Source organism: Telmatherina bonti, assembly GCF_933228915.1.
Source record: "Telmatherina bonti genome assembly, chromosome: 13".
In the NCBI taxonomy this organism is placed as follows: domain Eukaryota; kingdom Metazoa; phylum Chordata; class Actinopteri; order Atheriniformes; family Telmatherinidae; genus Telmatherina; species Telmatherina bonti.
Genome location: NC_136611.1, coordinates 25,909,814 through 25,928,704, shown reverse-complemented (window position 1 = coordinate 25,928,704; position 18,891 = coordinate 25,909,814). Strand labels below are relative to the sequence as shown.

Genomic DNA, 18,891 nt, shown 5'->3' with positions numbered 1-18,891 from the left:
TCCATATCCTTCTATGGTTGCCTTTTCCTGCCAAGTTACATATAGTCATATTTTCCACTTATCTATTAGAGGTGACTTAAAATGCATTAAAGTTACTCTGAAATACTGTAAAATAACCTTTTCTGCAAGAACTATGTGGCAGCTGTCTGATGCATTTCATAACAAAATGAAAGAAACACCTCAGACTTTCAACTTGCATAAAAAATTACTTCTTTTATTTTCAAAGTAAACTTAAAACAATACCTACCAGTGCAAGTAGTTGATTATGAGTAATATAGACTGCTGTCCTACTGAGGCCCTCTAGAAGGTTCATGGAGGACATGGGTGGGGTCTCAACTGCTCGTCCTCCAATCACCACATCCAGAAACGCAGCAACACAACTCTGCCAAATAAAAAATGAAAAATTAAATAAAGCCCAGAGAATGTTTGTTCACATTAGGAGAATTATCAAAAAACGCAAACTGGATTGAAGAAAAAGGGTTTTCCGACAGCACCTACCTTGTCAAACTTAGACAAACTGCTTTTCCGTCTTGGGTCTGCGTCGTCATCGGCCATAGCCAGCTGCTGCAGGAGCTGCCCAACCTGCGTAAGAAAAGTTTGCAAGTCAGACTGCAGCTGAAAGGTTCAGTTGTGTAAAAACATGGAGACAGAATTCTGCAGAACTTGCCTGCATGAGATTAAAGCGGGCCACCTCATTGATGGGTGCGTCTGAGATAATACCGTACTGCTCTGGGTTTACTATAGCTGGACATATGAAGCAGGTCAGGAGTAGGTCTGTACACATGGTGCGCACCTCGCCCACCTCAAGACGCTCTACGCATGACAAAGTCTTGTACATCTGGGACACAATCCAGCGCAGGCTGTGAGGAAAGCAGTAGGTGTTTTGCTTCAAGTAGCCAATAAACTTGTTAACCAGAGCCACCAGCTTGGCTTCATTGGCCTCAACAGCAGCCTGCACTCTTTGCTTGTAGCCTTCCGAGCCTTTCTCTCCAAAGCGTTCCTGCTGGGCTGGAGTGAGGCGCTCTGTCACCTTCGCTGGGTCAGTCTCCAGGTGGTCCTCGTCCTCCACCAGCAGTTGCATGATGGGTTCATGAAGGGTGGCGGTGAGAAAGAGCTTGGCTGAATAGAGACCTTCAGAAAAGAGCTTAAAGAGGATGCTGAAGGCACAAGTTCCTCGTCGGAGTAGACGTCGAGGGTTGTCACTTTCCTTCAGCTCAAACTCGACCAAGTACCTCAAAACCTGCAAGTTGGAAAATTAAAAGTGAAAAAAAAAAAATCATAAGTCATTTAAAAACTGAGACCCTCTTAGGCTGTCTTATGATGAAGAGCCCTGACCTGGAGGAGGTAGCTTTCATCTTCCTGCATGATGCAGTTGCCATAAAGTGAGGTAAAGACTGTATGGATGACACCCTGGGTGTGCTCCTGGTTCAGCCTCTCCCCTGCCACCAGGCAGGACGCAACCAGTCTGGGATTTTCCCTCAGCCTGGCCACGAATTCGCCGTAGATTGTTTCCTGGAAACCCAGAGTCTTGTAGCCATCAATAAACTGTGTGTCTTCCAGCATTTTGGCATGTTGGCAGCACTCAGCCGGGGAGGCTTCCGCACTGTAGAACAGAAATGTCTGATTACAAACGTAACTCATACAGCAGCTCTTGTACTTGCTTTCATTTGCACAATATTTTCAAAAGGCTGAACATGGATTTGTGTTTTTGAGTTTGTATAAGAGTGCATGGCACCCCATGGCACCATCGGAGCAATACAAGGTGATTAAATGGTGGGATTTAATGTAGTGTGGTGGATTTATTTTCTATAAATATGTATTTTCCATTCTGAATGAGAACAAGCCATATGACCTTGGTTAGCTACATAAAAAATAACTTGAATAATACCACAGGATCAAGTGTTTGATACTTCACAGAGCATGAAAGAAAAGTAATGATCTGACACTTATGTGTGCTCAGTATTTTGTAACTTGGTTCTTGTGAACTAATGTGTATATTCTTGCAATAGGATCCATAGATTTACTGTTCCATCTCACCACATAAGTGGACTACCACTGTAGTTTAGGGATGTTTTTCCTCATCAAATGATTTTCAGACTGCAATTTAGGATGGTGGGCTGCTGTGTAACCTGTACTGCCACCCATCCTTGGCTATGCTGTATTGATGATGTAAGCAAAGCATCAAAGCATGGTTCTGCTAATCTGCTGCTTAAATAGTGTACAGACTCTACCTGCTTGTGGTGCTGCTATCATAACAGTTGCCATATTAAAATGCTGTTTAATGTGGAAATGATGAGAAAATATCACGACGACGATCCAGCATCAATAATAAACTTTTTTCAGCTGAACTAACTGAAGAAGTGGGCCTTCAACTAGTTTATGGTGCATTTAAATCAATTAAGGAGCCGCTACATTGATCTAATTACATCTTCAGGTTTGATATTGGTTTATATTTACAACCCCAGACAGTATCTTTTAGCATTTATGCAAGTTCACTCAAAAAAATTACACACCAAAATAAATGGATTAATGACATTAAACAAAAAAAGAAATCAATTGCAAAATTATTTTTGATCAAATAAACGACTCTTCCTCGTGTAAACAAAGAAGCTTTAGTTGTTTTGAGTAACAGAAGTTAAAGACATTAAGCATGTACTTCCAGTAATTACAGGTCTGACCTGGTGAGAATGAGACGATCGAGGTTGATCCTCTGCTGCTTGGCAATCCAGGCAGCCCGATACAGCCTCTCGGCCGTCTTCAACACATCGCTGTTGAGCCTCTGAATCAACAGCTTCTCCGACGCCACATACAGCCGCTCCTGTTTCAGGTGGTGGGCCAGAGTGTGGATGTCTGGCTTCACCATCTTCACCGGCTCACACGGGCAGTGAGGCAGATGGCTGGAGCAAAGGTGGGACGAGATGGAACAGAAAAAAAAGTAAATGTGGTGAAAATGTGGAACAAAAGCAAAACAGAAGCTCAAATAATCTTTCAATCAATCGTTGGTATGAAATATATTTCAGTGATTTCATTCCTGTGAATCAGTTTGCTTGACAGGAACAGATGTTATGTGAGAAGTCCAGCATAATGTCTGACTCTGGAAATGTTTTCCTGTATGTCTGACAAAATAGGCCACAAAGATATCATCAGGGTTATCTCATCTTGTGTTTCAATTCCACAAATCTAAAAAAATTTTTAAAAAAAGGGAAGCCAAAGGTTTGGGTTGAAATGATCTGTCAATGAATTGATTCAAGCAACAAAAAATGGATTAACTAAGCATTACGGGATCATTCAAGAAGAAACGGGCCATGACTTTGTCTTTTCCGGTGAGGAGACTTGATACTTTACTCAGTTTGAGAGATTTTAAAATGTTGATCAAGTTTCTTAAACACTTCAAAAAGTTGCATACAGGTTGGCAACTGCCTTTACTGGTTACGTATTAGCATGAAAAGTAAGAACAATTTCATTTTTATCAGCGGATTTACACCCATTGACACATCTATAAGCCAATTAACAGACTGATATTATTAACCAGTACAAGGATGGCTCACTATTGACTAAAATGAGCGTGTAAATGACTATCTACCTCACCGAGGTTGGAAAAAGTGCCATTTCTTTGTGCTTGAAACCAGTTTCATGTGGAAGTAATAATCCAAGAAGTTTCAGTTTGCGTATTTGTTGACACATGAACAGCATGCATCTTGCTTTAGGAAGATACCCTGCATCTCCCTAAGCATTTAAGTATCGAAATGAACACAAAATCAGGAAACTAAATGAGAACTCTGCCATTTTGACAAACAATAAAACATATATCAGCCAGTCAACTATTATTATTGTTATATACTCTGATACATGTGGGATAAAAAACATTTTGGGTGAAATTTAGAAGTTTTAGCTTCAATAGTTAAAACATTTCATCCCACATGCTCAGTGACATTTTCCTAATTGACATTAATTCATAAATCTCTGCACGTGCTTTTGAACTAAGAATGATTAAAAACAACATTCAGAAGTAAATGTTCAAATATTAACATGTTGACTTATGATAAAAGGTAAAAAAAAAAAAAAAAAAAAAAAAAAAAAGCTTAATTTCCATTAGTTACCAAGAGTATTGCCACATCATCTGAGTATTTGCATTTAGTTATCATTTGCAGTCAGAGTGCTTCACACACTGGTTCAATGACAACAGCAGGGACAAGCTTCTTCAAAAGCCTTTGGAGATGCTACCCAGCAGAAAATGCTAATCACTCTCTCTTCAACATATACACAGCCAGAGCGTGCAATCCCAGCTGAGTGCATGAAATCTGAATGATTTCTTGGTGAATCATTTCCACAAAAGCCTCTTTGTGGTTGCTTGCTAACGGGGGAAAACAGAAAGCACACTGATTTAAGTGCGGAATTGGGGCTCTGGGCAGAGAACAGAAGAAGACCAGAGAGAACTGCTGGAGAGTGGGAATGACTAAAGGCTGCGTCATTCTAAACAAGCAAACAGACATCCACAACGCTGGGGTTGATACGCCTGACAAACCTAATTGGTTATGTATATTTAAACAGAAAACGACCGGTTCCAGACTGAATTCCCATCACAAACCAAGAATAACAAGTCATTAACAAATATGACTCGTGGATTCAGCACGTTTTTCTGTAGCTGCAGTGAAAAATAAACATTTATAGGATTTTTTTTTTCCAAATTTTTAAACAGACAGAGCTGCTCTCTGTTTGCATCTCTCCACACTGGAAAGTTTAACCTTGAAAAAGACTAAATTACTTCTGAATCAAAGAGTTACACTTTCCTCGAAGCATCTCTCCTTAGTATTTCTAACTACCATGATAAATTCATTTTCAGATCATTTCAAAATATTAACATAAAATATGCAAGAAGGCAAGACTAAGAGATCTCCCTATTAATGCTGACCAAGAACATGTTCAGTGTAAAGTCTTCTAAAGTTGTTCATCAGCAGTGACTAGAATACGGCTGCAGGCCTTTATGCTGTCGTCTCAATGCCTTTTATTTAATTTATAACATTTCTTGCTGAAAAGTAAAAGGTAATATTGCTTTTTGTTTTCTACAATTGTAAACTACAAACCCAAGCACTATAATCTGACACCATCTCTTTCCTCTTTATCACTGCTCTGCAATAGGTGTAACAATATAAAACCTCAACTGTCAAATGCTATAATGTCATCATCAGGAAACTGTAGCCTCCACAGTTTAAAGTATGGATAATGGCAGATTTTGTCTCATGGGTGTTCAATTACAAGACTGTTATCTTGTTGGTAAGATGCAGAGTTGGAAAATGAGTGAATGGCTTCTTGATCTTTCGCTCTGTGATGATTATTTTAGCGCTAAGTAGGTCAGCACAAAGCTACCTTCTAAACTTGTTGACATTCACACAAAACCAAAATGTTTGTTTAGAATTTTCAGCACCCTTTCCAAAAATATACAACGTTGAGTATTCAGAAGTCTGAGTTACCCAATTCTGAAGGTTTCCCCAAGGCACCACAGCTGCTAATCTCAACGAATTTGGCTCAATTTATTCAGATGACTCGGCTCAGTTACTTTTCCAGCATGATGCTTTATGCAATCGAACAAATCATTCATTATGACTGCTTCATTTACTGTAAACCTTGAAAACTTTTGGCTTTTAATGAATAGTGTCTAAGAGAAGTCTGTGTGGTACAACTGATGTAGTCTCATAATGATTGTTTTATTTGTGGGGTTTGGGTATAAATATATACAATTACAGAAAAAGAAAATGTTGTGATGTTTATTTTCTCTAATATCATGCAGTCTTGTACTCGTTAAATTAATTCTCACACAGCTATAGAAGCTAATCACTTCTCATTTACATGTAAAATAACCTTTACCTTTACAGACGGATGAAAAGCAGTACTGAAGTGGTAGTGATTGGGAATATTTCTCTAAAAACAAGGTAGTTATCAATATCTGACTACCAGAAATAAGCCAGAGATCTGGCCAGTTCAAAGACTTGCATGGATATTTGCTCCTGCCTCAAAGTGAGCTTGTTCAATGACCTTGCCACTAACTTTGAATATATATCATTCTTTTGTTAAATGCTTATAATCAATATTAAATATTACGAAAAATGTGTTTAAAACAAAAAAAAAAGAAAAAGCTGCTTTCTGAGAACTTTTGTATATCAGTGAAAAATCTGAATATATTCCACCAGCCAGCTTATCAAGTCAGTAAAACATATATCTGTTTAAAATGTTCCCCATTAACAACTGGTATCAGTTGGCTGACACTCAAATAAACTTCCACGTGCAAAAGCATATTCTCAAACACGTAAACTCCTCACACAAAAAGCAGAAAAACAGCTTTGCTATTTGTATCCAGCCGTGAGGTGAGCTGCCTAGTGAACCACCAAGCTCCTGTACAATCCACAGCAGAGAGCTACCTGGTTAGTCATGGAGAGCACAGAGGAACTCGGAAGCAGAAGAGAAACCAACCTACAGACAGGGCGAGAGAGGCCATAACCGGCTACGCTGTGCATTGTATGAGATAATGCTGGTAGTTGTGGCAGGACAGTCACATCATACTGTGAAGATGAGTCACAGGAGAGCCACTAGTTCAACCACAACATACACGGAAGCACTGCAATTATCACGGTAGAATTATACACAAGAAGCCGGGAATGGAAAAAAGACAGGACGGTCCACTTAACACGCTACATAATAAAAGAGGTCAGAATTACATGGGGAAAATAAAACACAAAACGATTGTACTTTTAAGAGTAAACATCATAATGTCAGAGTAAAAATGTTTGGAACAGAACCCACTCCTCCCACGGCTAAATCCCACACACATCAGACCAACCAAGGAACAAAAAGGTTTGTTTTGTGTTTTAACAGATATTTTAAGGATTTCACTTTCCACAAAAGGCATTTGTGACTGAGTCTTCACACTTCCCTTTCTGGTAAATTCCTGCACTGCTCAACAAACAGTGCAAGCTACTGCATATACTGTTAAGAAGTGATATTTCCCTCCATCTGCCTGGATAAAGCAGCTCAATACTTGTTGGGAATTATTTTTAAAACAAAAAAAACGTTGACTTAGACTGCAAAAACTGCAGGTCTGCTGAAATTCTCAGCTGCTTGAATAAAGATTTTAAAAAAACTTGATTTGCTGCCTTCTATCAAAACAACTTCATTTTTAACGCTGAAACTTTTACCTCATTTTTTTATTTGTTCTTTTATTTCTTTTTCAATTTTGTTTTACTGCTTCCTGCACTCTGCTGTAATGCTTTAATGTTTTTACGTAAAGCACTTGGAATCATCATGTACAGGATATCTGCTACACAAACAAGCTTACCCTGCCTGTCAGTGTTAAAACTTTTGGGGAAACAAAAAGAAACAAAAAGTCCAATAACAATTTCCCAATCCCAATTTAATCTGCTAATTTTGGGGATCAAAACAGCATCTTTATGACCCCGTCCGGCTTTCATTCAGTTCATAATAAATCGATTAGTAAGGGAAAACCAGCAGACTGCATCTTGACTTCAATCCAATCCCCCATCCTGAACATGCACAGGGCGACAGTGGAAAGGAAAAAATTCCCATTAAAGAGGAAGTGAAAAACTTCCAGCACAACCCAGCTAAGGGAAGACAGCCATCTACCTCAACCGGTTGGAGTGAAAGAGGACAGGAAAGAAACAATCAGCACAACACTAACCCAAGGAAATACACTGCAACTACATCCAGCTCTTGAAAACTGCAAAGGGAAGCAAAATTAACTAAACTGACTGTTACAGCTATTAATCTGGAGTGTTTATTCATAGCATGCTATCAGATTAGTCTTAAGGATAAAAAGGTAGAGATAAAAAAAATAAAAAAATTCATGTCATCCATTATATGTCAAGGTTAAATATTAAGATTTCTAACCAACTTCAAACAATAAAAGGTTTTACATGCCTAGTCAGTTGATGGCAAGCATTACAATGTACTATTCATTTTGATTTTACTCTAAAGTATATCTCTTTATCTGCAGAACAAGTATTCAGCCTGCTTCGAGGCCCTCTGACACAGCATCAATGAAGGAAGGCCAAACAATATCTCAATTAAAAAATGAATCCAAGCTGGGGTAATAGGGGTAACAGGAATTTAATGAATAGGTTAAAAGTTTAGGTCTGCAGAAGTGAATATGGGGGCATAACCATACAAAAAAACTTTATAAATTTGTGTAACATCTGTTATTGAAAGAAGCATGTAATTAAATCATAATATAGGTCCTCTCTTTACACGAGTGGAAACTTCTCAGGAATAGTAGGCAGGGTGATGGGCAAAATATCAGGATAGAAACCGATAAAGCACTGACTTGATTACAAAGCAACTGACACTCTTGATGGCAGCTTTCCATTAAATGAGTAATATTAAAGTTTGAGTCACAATAAGCTGAAATAATAGCAAATACAAGTTCCCTAGAATACTTTTCATAATGGACATTCTGGCAGGCAATGAATAAGACAATGAATTATCATCATTCCAGATTCAGAACCGAAACTGTGTCATAAATCGGTCAAAATTTTGTTCTATTGTTATCCATCTGACTCATTTTTCAGGCACTGTGTACAGAGGAAGAAAGATGTGTTCATCAAGACTCGCGTGAAGCTGATTGGTACTTCGACAATTCAACAATGACAACACAATGAAGGAAAAGATTTTATGTAACAATAATCTGAAGCTTCTATGCAGCTGTTATCGTTTTCACCTAAGTATTCTGGGGCAAAATGATTAAATCATAGTCATCTCATTATAACTGTATACTCAAGCAGCTGATTTTAAAATTCAGCCATTAACACTTAAAATTCAGAGACAGCGAAACACTGAAGCACTTAGCCCATCACATCCTCTATCCTGAATTGTATATTAGGGTGTTAACATTTTCATTTCATCGGCTCAGTGGATGAATAGAAGCTAATTTTGCAAAGAACCATTTAACTCCCAAAATTAGCAGCAAAGCGATGAGGAACATAAAGTTTATAGCGTCCTACACACGATGTAGTACTACACAACCAAGATTTAGCATGGCAGCCGACATAACGAAATGGTTGTTACCATAAAATAATGTCTTGTACCGCCTGCTAGGTTGACCTGTCTTAAACCACCTAGATATAAGCTCTGACTTGTTTAACTAACGTAACATTTGGATGGCTAACTGCGGTTAATCTAACTACAAAACCACAAAGCGCTGGTATTACATACCTAAGAAAGAGTGTTTGCACTGATTTGGAGGAGGGGCACAGAAAGCATCCTGGTGAACTGGCTAACATAGCAGCAGCTTGCTATCGTTAACCAAGTTAACTTGACCAGCGTTTGCTAGTCAAACAAGATATGCTAACGAAAAGCTAGCTTCTTAGCTACGTTAGCTTAGACTGTAGGATACTCAGAAACTAAACGTGATCAACAATAAACGCTAACGTAAGTTGAAATACTTACCAAACCTTGCTGATCTCTAGGAATTGTTCACAACGTTTCTAAACACGACCGATTAGACAATTTTTCGAGTCTAAGAAATTGTTTGTTGGCGGTTAGCTGTCTCACACTGGCTTCTGCTAGAGCGGACAGTTCTGTCATTTGCTGTCATCACGAGGAGACCTGCGCAGCCCGCATGCGCACAAAGGGAATTGTTGGCATTAAAGGGAACTTTCACTCTAAACTAGACACCAAGCTTTATCTATCTATCTATCTATCTATCTATCTATCTATCTATCTATCTATCTAATCAACTTGTTAACTTTTCATTCTTTAGTTTTAGCAATTTGAGTGACATGATAAATGTTCATCCATTCATTCATTCATTATCTTAATCGCTTAGTCCGATTAAAGGTCGCAGGAAAGCTGGAGCCTATCCCAGCAGTCTTTGCGTGAAAGGCAGGGTCATGATAAATGTTTTGTTTTATTGACAGAAGTTCAAAATAATACTGGGAAACAATATTAAGCTGTGGCCCTCTGTATGCCTTCTCTCAATCGAGCAAAATAACAGAACAAAAGAACAGAATAGGCATGATATTGAGACCAGATGCAGGCACACATCCCATGAAATGGTGAGTGGGATCCATACCTTATAGATTAACAAGTACAGGGACATGAGGACGTCCTTCCTTCCTTCTTCCTTGCGTAAGGTGAATATTATTTTTTCGGTTCTGCCAACACATTCATATTGACCCTTATGGAGACTATTATTAGCCATGATTGCACAGTGCACAGTACATAGAAACAATATAATAGCATTTTTCTCCAGATTTGGTTTCTATTCATTAAAATGGCATTGTTCTGAGCCATATGGTTTCAAATATTCAGTGATACTGAAGTTGATTGCAGTAACCATGTGGCCACATATTTTTAGATTTACTTTTTCCTTTTGCAGAATGCCAGCATGAGAGAGTACAGTTTGCTGTTCAAGTTATGTAAGAATTATCAGCAATTTATCCTTTGAAAATCAACCAAAAAGTAGTTGCAGTCTAAGCAGTAATGGATATTTGCTTCCACTAGGTGGTGGTATAATAGCAGAAAAAGGAGCCACCTGAAGACCTTATGATTCAGCAGTACAGTTGTTGCTCTTTCACAATTCCATAATAGTGGGGAACTCTCCATCAGTTCATTCAACTGGAATGTAAACCAGTCAGTCAAAAAAAAAAAAAAAAAAAAGATCATTTCATTAGCAACTGGGCTAACACAAATACTTATGGTAACTAAGCAATCTACAAAACGCTGGTATTACATCCTCACCCTTTTCAAAAGTGTTTCCACTGATTTGGAGGAAGGTCGCAGAAAGCATCCTGGTGAACTGGCCAACATGGCATCAGCCTTTCATAAATATGCACACTGCTTGCAGAAGTTGTACACATAAACATTTAGCTCCTTATGGCTCAATAATCTACTCCAAAATTGTTAATTTTTCTTCTGAAATGTTATTTTCTAAAAGTTAAACTGTCCTTTGTTTCAACTGTGCACTTTGTGTTTTTATATAGTTCAAACTTAAACAAAATAGCTAATTATTTCAAGTGCCATTAACTTGAACTGACATGTGTTGGTCTAACAAGCCTTCTATTTTCATAAATTGTTGGTTGGTTGAATGGTTGGTTTTTCTGAAATGGTACTCATATGGATATAAACTTTTAACCGATTTATAAATATTTTAAAGAGAAGGGCAGAGTCATGTGATCACACTTTAATTCCCATTTATTATATATTTATATATAGTTTATAAACATCACAAAATAGAAACTCGAAAGTCTTGCACAAAGATATATAATCAAGTAAAAGAGCAACCTTAGTTCAATGAACAATGGCAATTAAAGCAGGCATGTCTGACTTTAGTGCTGCAGCTATGTTAAGAACATTCTTGTTTCATAATTTAAGTTGTAGTGCAAAATGTCTTAATTGAAAGGAATTATTTTGTATTTATAATAAAATAGGATTTTACAATATAGATGGTAAGGTTGCTCTTTCATTGCATATGGTTTCATCAAGACCATATTGTGGCATTAGTTTCAATAAGGTCCCAAGGTCAGGATGTTCCATGTTCTAATACTTAATACATGATTGATAATATACTGTACCTTTATGTTTCTAAAGCATCAAGTGGTTTCTCATTAACATAATAAATGTACTTAGAAGCATTAGCTATATTAAAATACCTGAATATAAATGACATGCTTTGAGCAAAATAATTATCTATGTATAATAGTTATACAAACCTAAGTCTAGATCTGTCAAGCCTTTAGAAATAGCTTTCTCCGTACATTACTTTGTGTCAAATGCATTTTGCTTGTTTTCAAATAAAGGCCACTTTCAAGCAAAACAAATTTTACAAGAATGGCAAGCATTTTCATGAAATGAAATAAGCTCCAACTAAAATCCTTAATGAAGTGGGAAACAGATAGTTTGATTGTACTTCTATGTCTATGAAACAATCACTAATATATAATAATAATTAAACATATTCATACAAGCACGGCATATCAAATAATACTTAAATACTTAACAGTTGTAATACTGCAGTCACAGCAACATGGTTTAATATAAATTAATGATGTAAAATTTGGTGAAAAAATGAAAAGCAGGTTACTGGTAATAATATGGGATTTGGCTGTGCCAGCTATAACGCGGAGGCAAGTACATGTGTGCGTCCTGAATATCATGTGCTATTGTGTCCTCCTACAGCTTAAATGCCTGGTTATCTGGGATTGAGTCTAGTCTACATGCAGGCCATTAACTTTCTGAGAGCAACATGAATAAAACAAGCCAAAAACAACATACATGAGCCTTTAAAAGTGTATGTAGGCCTATATCAAATATGTTGTGTTTTTGAGAGTGAGGCAAAAAAGAGAACTAATGGAAAGAGTGAGACAAAGAGAAAGATTAGTCACATATGTACAGGTTTCCAGATTCATGTTCAATTTGCTAAATCACACCATGTATTTACACTAAGTACATAGCTGACATCATTATCATTACTTTTTAGTGCTGTGTTATATAATATCATCTAAGAGATGAGGTGTACCCAACCAGTCTAGTGTTCTTGGCTCAGATGCAGCCATGATCATGCACATAAATTGTTTCCCTGTTCGTTTATCAATTGGGTAAATGGTTGTGGGAGTGAACCTTTTGTTGCTCTCCACAAACTCACACAGCTGATTATAGATTTTGGGGTACTCGTGACGAAGGAAGACTCCTCTGGTCCTGAGCTCACGCTGGATATTGATAAAGCACACCTCTCTGGCTTTTCGTCCCTCCTCCCCTTCCTTGTCAATGTCTGGTGTGCCAGGAGGTGGAGTAAGGATGAGAGTTTCCATCTCATTTTCTTTCCTCAGTACTTTTTTATCAGGACTTGAAGAAGCCAGTGACACCTTTGCATATTTTCGAACTGTTGGTGCTTGGACCCTTGGTGAAGGTAAGTTAGGCACTAGTTCTCCAACAGCTATAGATACATTCAAGAGGAAACATTCACTGGGGTCGTACTCATTACCCGCTTGCTGCAGTTCCTTGCAGTATTCACCAAGGTTGTCCTTAAAGCCATCCAGCTCTCTGAGCGACAAGTACGTGGGAGACATGAGAAGGCTCTGAAGCCCAACTTGCAGGAAGTTGTCAGCTGTCTCTGGATTAGCAAAACCCAGAAAGAGAACGCCTCTCCCTCTTGAGAGGTAGCCAGCTTTAGCAATCCGTGAGAAGGCTTTGTGGATCTCGGAATTCTCTCTGCAGAACTTGAGAGTGTGGCGACATACACTGCTGACACGGCCATACAGACATGCCTCTTTATGAGTTTCCCAGTCATCCCTGCGACAGTTTCGTGAACAGTAAAAAGTGTAACAACTGTGACATGATTTAAAGTACAAGCAAGCATTGAACATATTTTCAACACGGTTGCACTTCTTGTTAGCACACACCATTGTGTCATCTTCATCTGTGCTGTGGTCTGGAGAACACTCTTCTGCGCTTCTTTGTAAAGCGTCACACCCACTGTCTGGGTCTTTGACCGTGTCTGGGCTGGATTTAGAGGATGGCAGCTGTGTGTTCAGACTTCCTAAATTTTCAAGTCCAGAGGATCCTCTGTCTTTGTCAGTGTCTTCGGTGATCAGTTGTTTTAACTGGTCCAACAAATTTTCACTTGTCTTTCTGCTAGTTGGTGGCTTGTAGTCCACAACCAAATCAGCTAAGAGTTCATCCAGTTGCTCTAAACTCTGCTGCAGGGAGAAGTTATTGTGTTTCCTTTCTTTGGTCATGTCTACTGTGTTAGAAGCCTGCTTCTGCAATCCCTCGGGAGGTGTTGTCTTCTCATTTTCTGATATATTCCAGCTGACAGAGTGGACATCGCGTCGCCTGCTGTTGCCTGCACAGATGTCATTGTCCGTTATGGTGATTTCTGGTGTCACAAACCAGTTTCTACTTTTGATATTCCTCCATGGATTACTTGAACCCCTCTCCAAGGAGTTTTCTGACAGAGACAAAGCAGCATAGCGCCTTGGTGAGCTTGAGAGGTTAAGTATAACAGGCTTTGATGTAACATCTGAAGATGCCCCATGTCTTGCTTGGTAAAACAGATTCTCATAGCTTCTTCCACGTGGCACAAGTTGCTCTCTGTCATGCTGTGGATAAAGAATATTGTCCCAAGACTTGGAGTGGTTTTTGGCATCTGCTCCTAGTCGACTTGTCTCTGTACAGCTGTTAGTAAACCAGGGGGGTATACTAGGGTTCTGTCCGGCTCTTGGTGGTGTGGCCTGAGAAGACTGGTTAGAGTAACCAGATATACTGGAGCGATACCAGTCATCTGAAAATGCCTGGGACATTCGAGGACGTCTCCGACTCTCTGTATGATATGGCCTCATTGGGAAATACTGCTCCTGGGGAGAGCTTAATGGTTTGGAATACAACAACCTTGAGTTACTTGCTTGGTATGGACTGAACTGACCATCATCTCCATAGTAAGCTCTAGAGAGTGGAGTTTGAGAATAGTATGACCCTGCCTCACTTGTGGAGTAAGGTCTGCTATAGACAGAGTGTGATGGCTCTCTGTTGGTAAGGTGGTCTGTGTAACAAGACCTCACAGGGAGTGTGTGCACCCAGCGAGTTCTTGGATCATACTGACTGGTCAGTGTGCTACCAAGGCTAGTAAGACTGGACCGATCATCCGGAATGTATGTCCTTGAATAGGGATGGACTGGATACCGAACAGCATCCTCGGTATAGAAAAACTTGGTTGGTATGTTGGGGTTTGAGTAAGCTCTTTGTTCCTGACTCAGATATGGTACTGCTGGTGATGACATCCTGTTTATGTCTAAATGCTGGTAGGAGATAGGAGACATGCTCGTGGTGTAGTAATATCCTTGTCTGAAATCTCCGCTGTAGCATTCACTTGGAGTGGGCGTCGGTGAAGAGATCATCTGCCGGGGTACATACAAACCTCCCCTGCTGCTAGCCTGGGAGTACCTTTGCCAAGGATGCTCAGTTTGCACGTTGGGAACCTGTCTGGACGTGTGCTGCAGTACAGCAGCATCTGGTTTAATGTCCACACGGCACCTAACGTGAGGAGTTACAGCTGGTTTATCAGGCTTTTCCTCCTCAAAACAGTCTGAAACATAGAGTGGCGAATGAGGCTGTAGTTTGATCGGGTGGACCTCATTCACAAAAACCCTGTTTGCAGTGTCTCGTTGGGTTTCAGAGGTCCTTGATGCTTCTGGCACACCTTGAAGTCCTTCCCTCCCCTTCCTTGCCCCTGGTGGAGATACAGATATGGGCACAGGCGTCAGGGTAGCCTTCATTCGAGGAGTACTTTTAGATCTTGATCTCCTTTTGGAATCTGACCATGTGAAGTAATTGGTTTTGTTGTGGGTGGCGTGCTGCTGGAACTGTTTGGTGTTGAAAAGATCAGGAGAGGAAAAGCGAAGATGTCCAGGTTGATCCAGTCCATTCCAAAGATCTTTGTTCAAAGTCTGGTTCTCAGACCTCTTGTTCGGGTACTCCATTGAGAAGGAGAAGGACTGCGGATCATCCAGAGACTCGATGAAGTCAAAACTGCGGCAGTGTCTTTTGTTGATTATCTCTGGCTTATCTATCATTTTCAAGTCACATTGCTTTGAAGAATGGAGAGAAACTGAGTTGTCAGCGATGGGGTATAGTGCAATATCCCGATAGAGAGTTGATGCCAGGATATCAGGAGGATGAGTTCGAGTCATCTTACAGGATTTCCAATGCTCTCCAGTTAGTGTGATTCAAGATCAACACAACCTGTGGAAGAGAATTAAGGCAAATACAGATTAAGGCACTTTTATTATGTGTAGAATATTAGGCATTAAAAAACATTCATCCAGAGCAACAACTGCTACCAAGGTAACATAGGTTACTATGTGTGAATGTAACAGATGCAGTTGCTCATTTACTAACCAGGTAAAAAAGAAAACACACACACACACACACTCTCTATGCTGAGAAACATAAAACAACAATGTGGCTGAGCAACATGGCAACTATGATGCTTTTAAAGGCTTGTGTGAATATAGCTAATGTGATTTAAATGCTACTAGTCTACAAGAACATATAATTACATCATTCTAGTTGGACAGAAAACTCTTTGCTAAGTTGAGCAGCATTAGAAACTACAACATTGTCATCATTACTGCTAAACAGAAGAGAGAAAAGCTTATTATTAATGGCAATATATACAACAGACTGTCTAATAAAGTCTAAAAAGGAATCATTCATAAATATGGTTGTTAATAATAATAAACTTCAGCCACAGTAATTTAGAAGTCCTGATTAAAATATAATTTTGAGTAAATGAACTACATCATTGCATCATGTCTTGAGTTAAAATTAAAACAGGTAAGCTCAATACGTTACCACAAAAGCAAAGCTCTTAAATCTTAATAATAAATAAAGCGTCTGTAAATTTCTTTTTAATATATCCAGAAATCTTTTTTATTGTGAGAAGAAAAAAAACAACAACATTGTGAACAAAATGTTCCAACAATGGGTTTTTATGTGTTTCACACACACATGGGCTTTCTCTTTGGCACTCACCCACAAGCCAACCCTGAGTTACCATCTGTTCATCATGATGAGAGAAGACTGACCAACCATCTCCCTGTCATGTCTCCACAACACACCTAAATATCACATCTTTTCACAACCAGGCTCGACACACAAATCTACACAGTCTGTGACTGATTTGATTGTTTTCTTAGAGCCATATTGCAGAACAGGGATGTGAAGATTTTGCTATAATTGGGATAAAAGAGGCTAACTGCATCATGTTTTATTCCAAAAAGATTTTAAGATATACATAAAAAAACAAAGTAGCTGAGCATTTAACTTTTGTTTTGCCAAATCCATATATCAGTCTGCTGTACTTTTTGTTTGTTTAAGTGCACAATCCTTTATAGTTTTTTTTTTTTACAGTACAGACTGTAGTGGACTACTATTAGATGCCTTGAGGACACGCTTCATGGCTGATTGTCAGTATAATGAAAATTTGACTCAGGACTAATATTGTGAGAAAGAAAGTATTTGATTGGAGATTTTAAAAAATGGTAATTTTGATAAGAAGCTATCCTTTTTTATTCATAGTATTTCTTAATTAGAGTCTTTATATCCTTTATTAATATGTGGTAAAATGTTTATGATAATAACACAGAAGTTGGTGAGCCAGTTGAAACAATCAATGACAATTACAGACATAAATAGTAGTTATTAGTTCCAAATCAGGTTAAATCAAATTACGTCAAAAAAAAAGATTTTAAATAGGTTGGAATTTATACTGAAATACTGAAAGTAATTTTAATTAGTAGGGTTATTGTGAATATTACCAGTGACTGCCCTACACTTTCCTTCAGATGAACTGAATAAATCATTCCTCCACTCATTTGTGTTTCAAGGCTCCTTTTCAGGGGGGGAACTACACTTTTTCTACAATATAAAACCACATGCCACATACTGTCTCCATGGCTACAGCACACAGCAAGGAAACCATTAAGCACTGCTGCAGTTGTAGCCCACACTGGTCTCAGAAAAGCTAACTTATAATCAGCGTGGACTTTGCGGGGCTTTTCCTTATGATCTGTAATAACAGGATGCAACACTTATAACAGACAAAAGTTGTATTTTTCAGTATCCTAACCTACTTTCTCTATTAAACAACGATGATAAAAAAAAAAAAAAAAAATTGACTGAACAAGTGTTTCGCTGAAAGCAACTTCGACGGCTACATCGCATCCTTAGGCTTTTTTTTTTTTTTTTTCATAATGGAACATCTTGATGCAGATTCGCCTGAAACCTCCCAAAGGGCCCGCAAGGCGCATTCAGATGGAAGCGTCACCAAACGCACTCGTGCACCCCGTTTTATTTTGCTGCTGCAGCACCGGGCGGACGGCCCTCCATCCTTTGCGGCTGACCTGCCTTTCAGCCCGGAATGACATCATTTGCGGAGTAAAGAATGCAGCAGCAGATCAGTATGAGGACACAAGTCCGCTGGAAGCGACAAGCTAAAGAAAACGACTTCGGCTAAGTTTGGACCTTTCGGATTGTTGTGAGTGAACACAGGAGGCCTTTACCGTTTTGCCAGGGAGTCGCAGGGATGCGGCGGACATAGCGAAGCTGCAGACTGTCTCCCCGTGATGTGAAGCTTCAGCCCCGCTGCACCTGCCTACCTGATCCCGGAGCCGAGCAGTCGTCCTTCATGCTGTTCTCTGCATCACACACTCGCCTATGGCTTTGTATATGTATGTTTTTTGTGTGATGGAGGGGGGAGGAGGTGTGTCTCAGCTTGAGCTTGTGCGCGTGCCTATGGAGGCGTGGCTGTGCGTGTTTTGGGGAGGAAGGAGGGGAGGGGGAGGAGGACGCTGGGGTGCTAAGTCTGTGCCGTCTCAGAGCAGCAATGCGGTCTGCTCATCAGAGCTCTCGTGGGGTGTTTTTTTTTTTTTTTCCTTTGGTCATTTTGGTCATCCTACAGAGAAAGGTGCTTTCTCGTCTGTGCTGACAAACAGGACACCTGACTGTTACAGTTTCACAAAGTTCACCCAAAGCTACCTGCAGATTCAGGCTCCTGCACTTGGCCGATCTGCTGGTGTCCCCTCCTGCATTGTTGGAGATGGGGCCCAACAGTCTAATTTTAAATGGTAGGAGTAGATGTAACATTTTAGTCAAACCCCTCTGATTTTTTTCTTTTTTTTTTTCTTTTTTTTAACTTTAAAACTGGAATTCTTTGCAAATACTTGCAAGCATTATCATTCTGTTATTCATCATATGTCACGTGTAAGGCATAAGATATGTCTTACTAACATTTAGCGCTTTTGCTTCACAAATGGTGTTTCGAGCTGACTATTCTTCTAGCTGTAATGGAGTGTTTATTAACACATACTGTATGGTCCTGTTGCCCCT

General features: G+C 39.3%; 2 protein-coding genes across 6 annotated transcripts in view; both read right to left on the bottom strand.

The window, feature by feature from the left end:
- gapvd1 (GTPase activating protein and VPS9 domains 1) overlaps positions 1–9,560 on the bottom strand; it is a 30,275-nt gene extending 20,715 nt beyond the window's left edge. For all 5 annotated transcript variants that reach the window (XM_079250797.1, XM_079250798.1, XM_079250799.1 and 2 more), the window contains exons 1-6: positions 9,454–9,560; positions 2,679–2,897; positions 1,336–1,603; positions 668–1,240; positions 499–582; positions 248–382 (exon numbers count right to left, since the gene is read on the bottom strand). In XM_079250797.1, coding sequence (XP_079106923.1) covers positions 248–382; positions 499–582; positions 668–1,240; positions 1,336–1,603; positions 2,679–2,863 — 1,245 coding nt within the window. In that variant the 5' untranslated portion in view covers positions 2,864–2,897; positions 9,454–9,560. The remainder of the gene's footprint in view (positions 1–247; positions 383–498; positions 583–667; positions 1,241–1,335; positions 1,604–2,678; positions 2,898–9,453) is intronic.
- Positions 9,561–12,491: 2,931 nt separating this feature from the next.
- unm_hu7912 (un-named hu7912) lies at positions 12,492–15,692 on the bottom strand (the record flags this gene model as incomplete). Its single annotated transcript, XM_079251111.1, has 1 exon — positions 12,492–15,692. One exon carries the CDS (start codon positions 15,690–15,692, stop codon positions 12,492–12,494), a length of 3,201 nt encoding a protein of 1,066 aa, XP_079107237.1.
- Between the last annotated feature and the right edge of the window lie 3,199 nt (positions 15,693–18,891).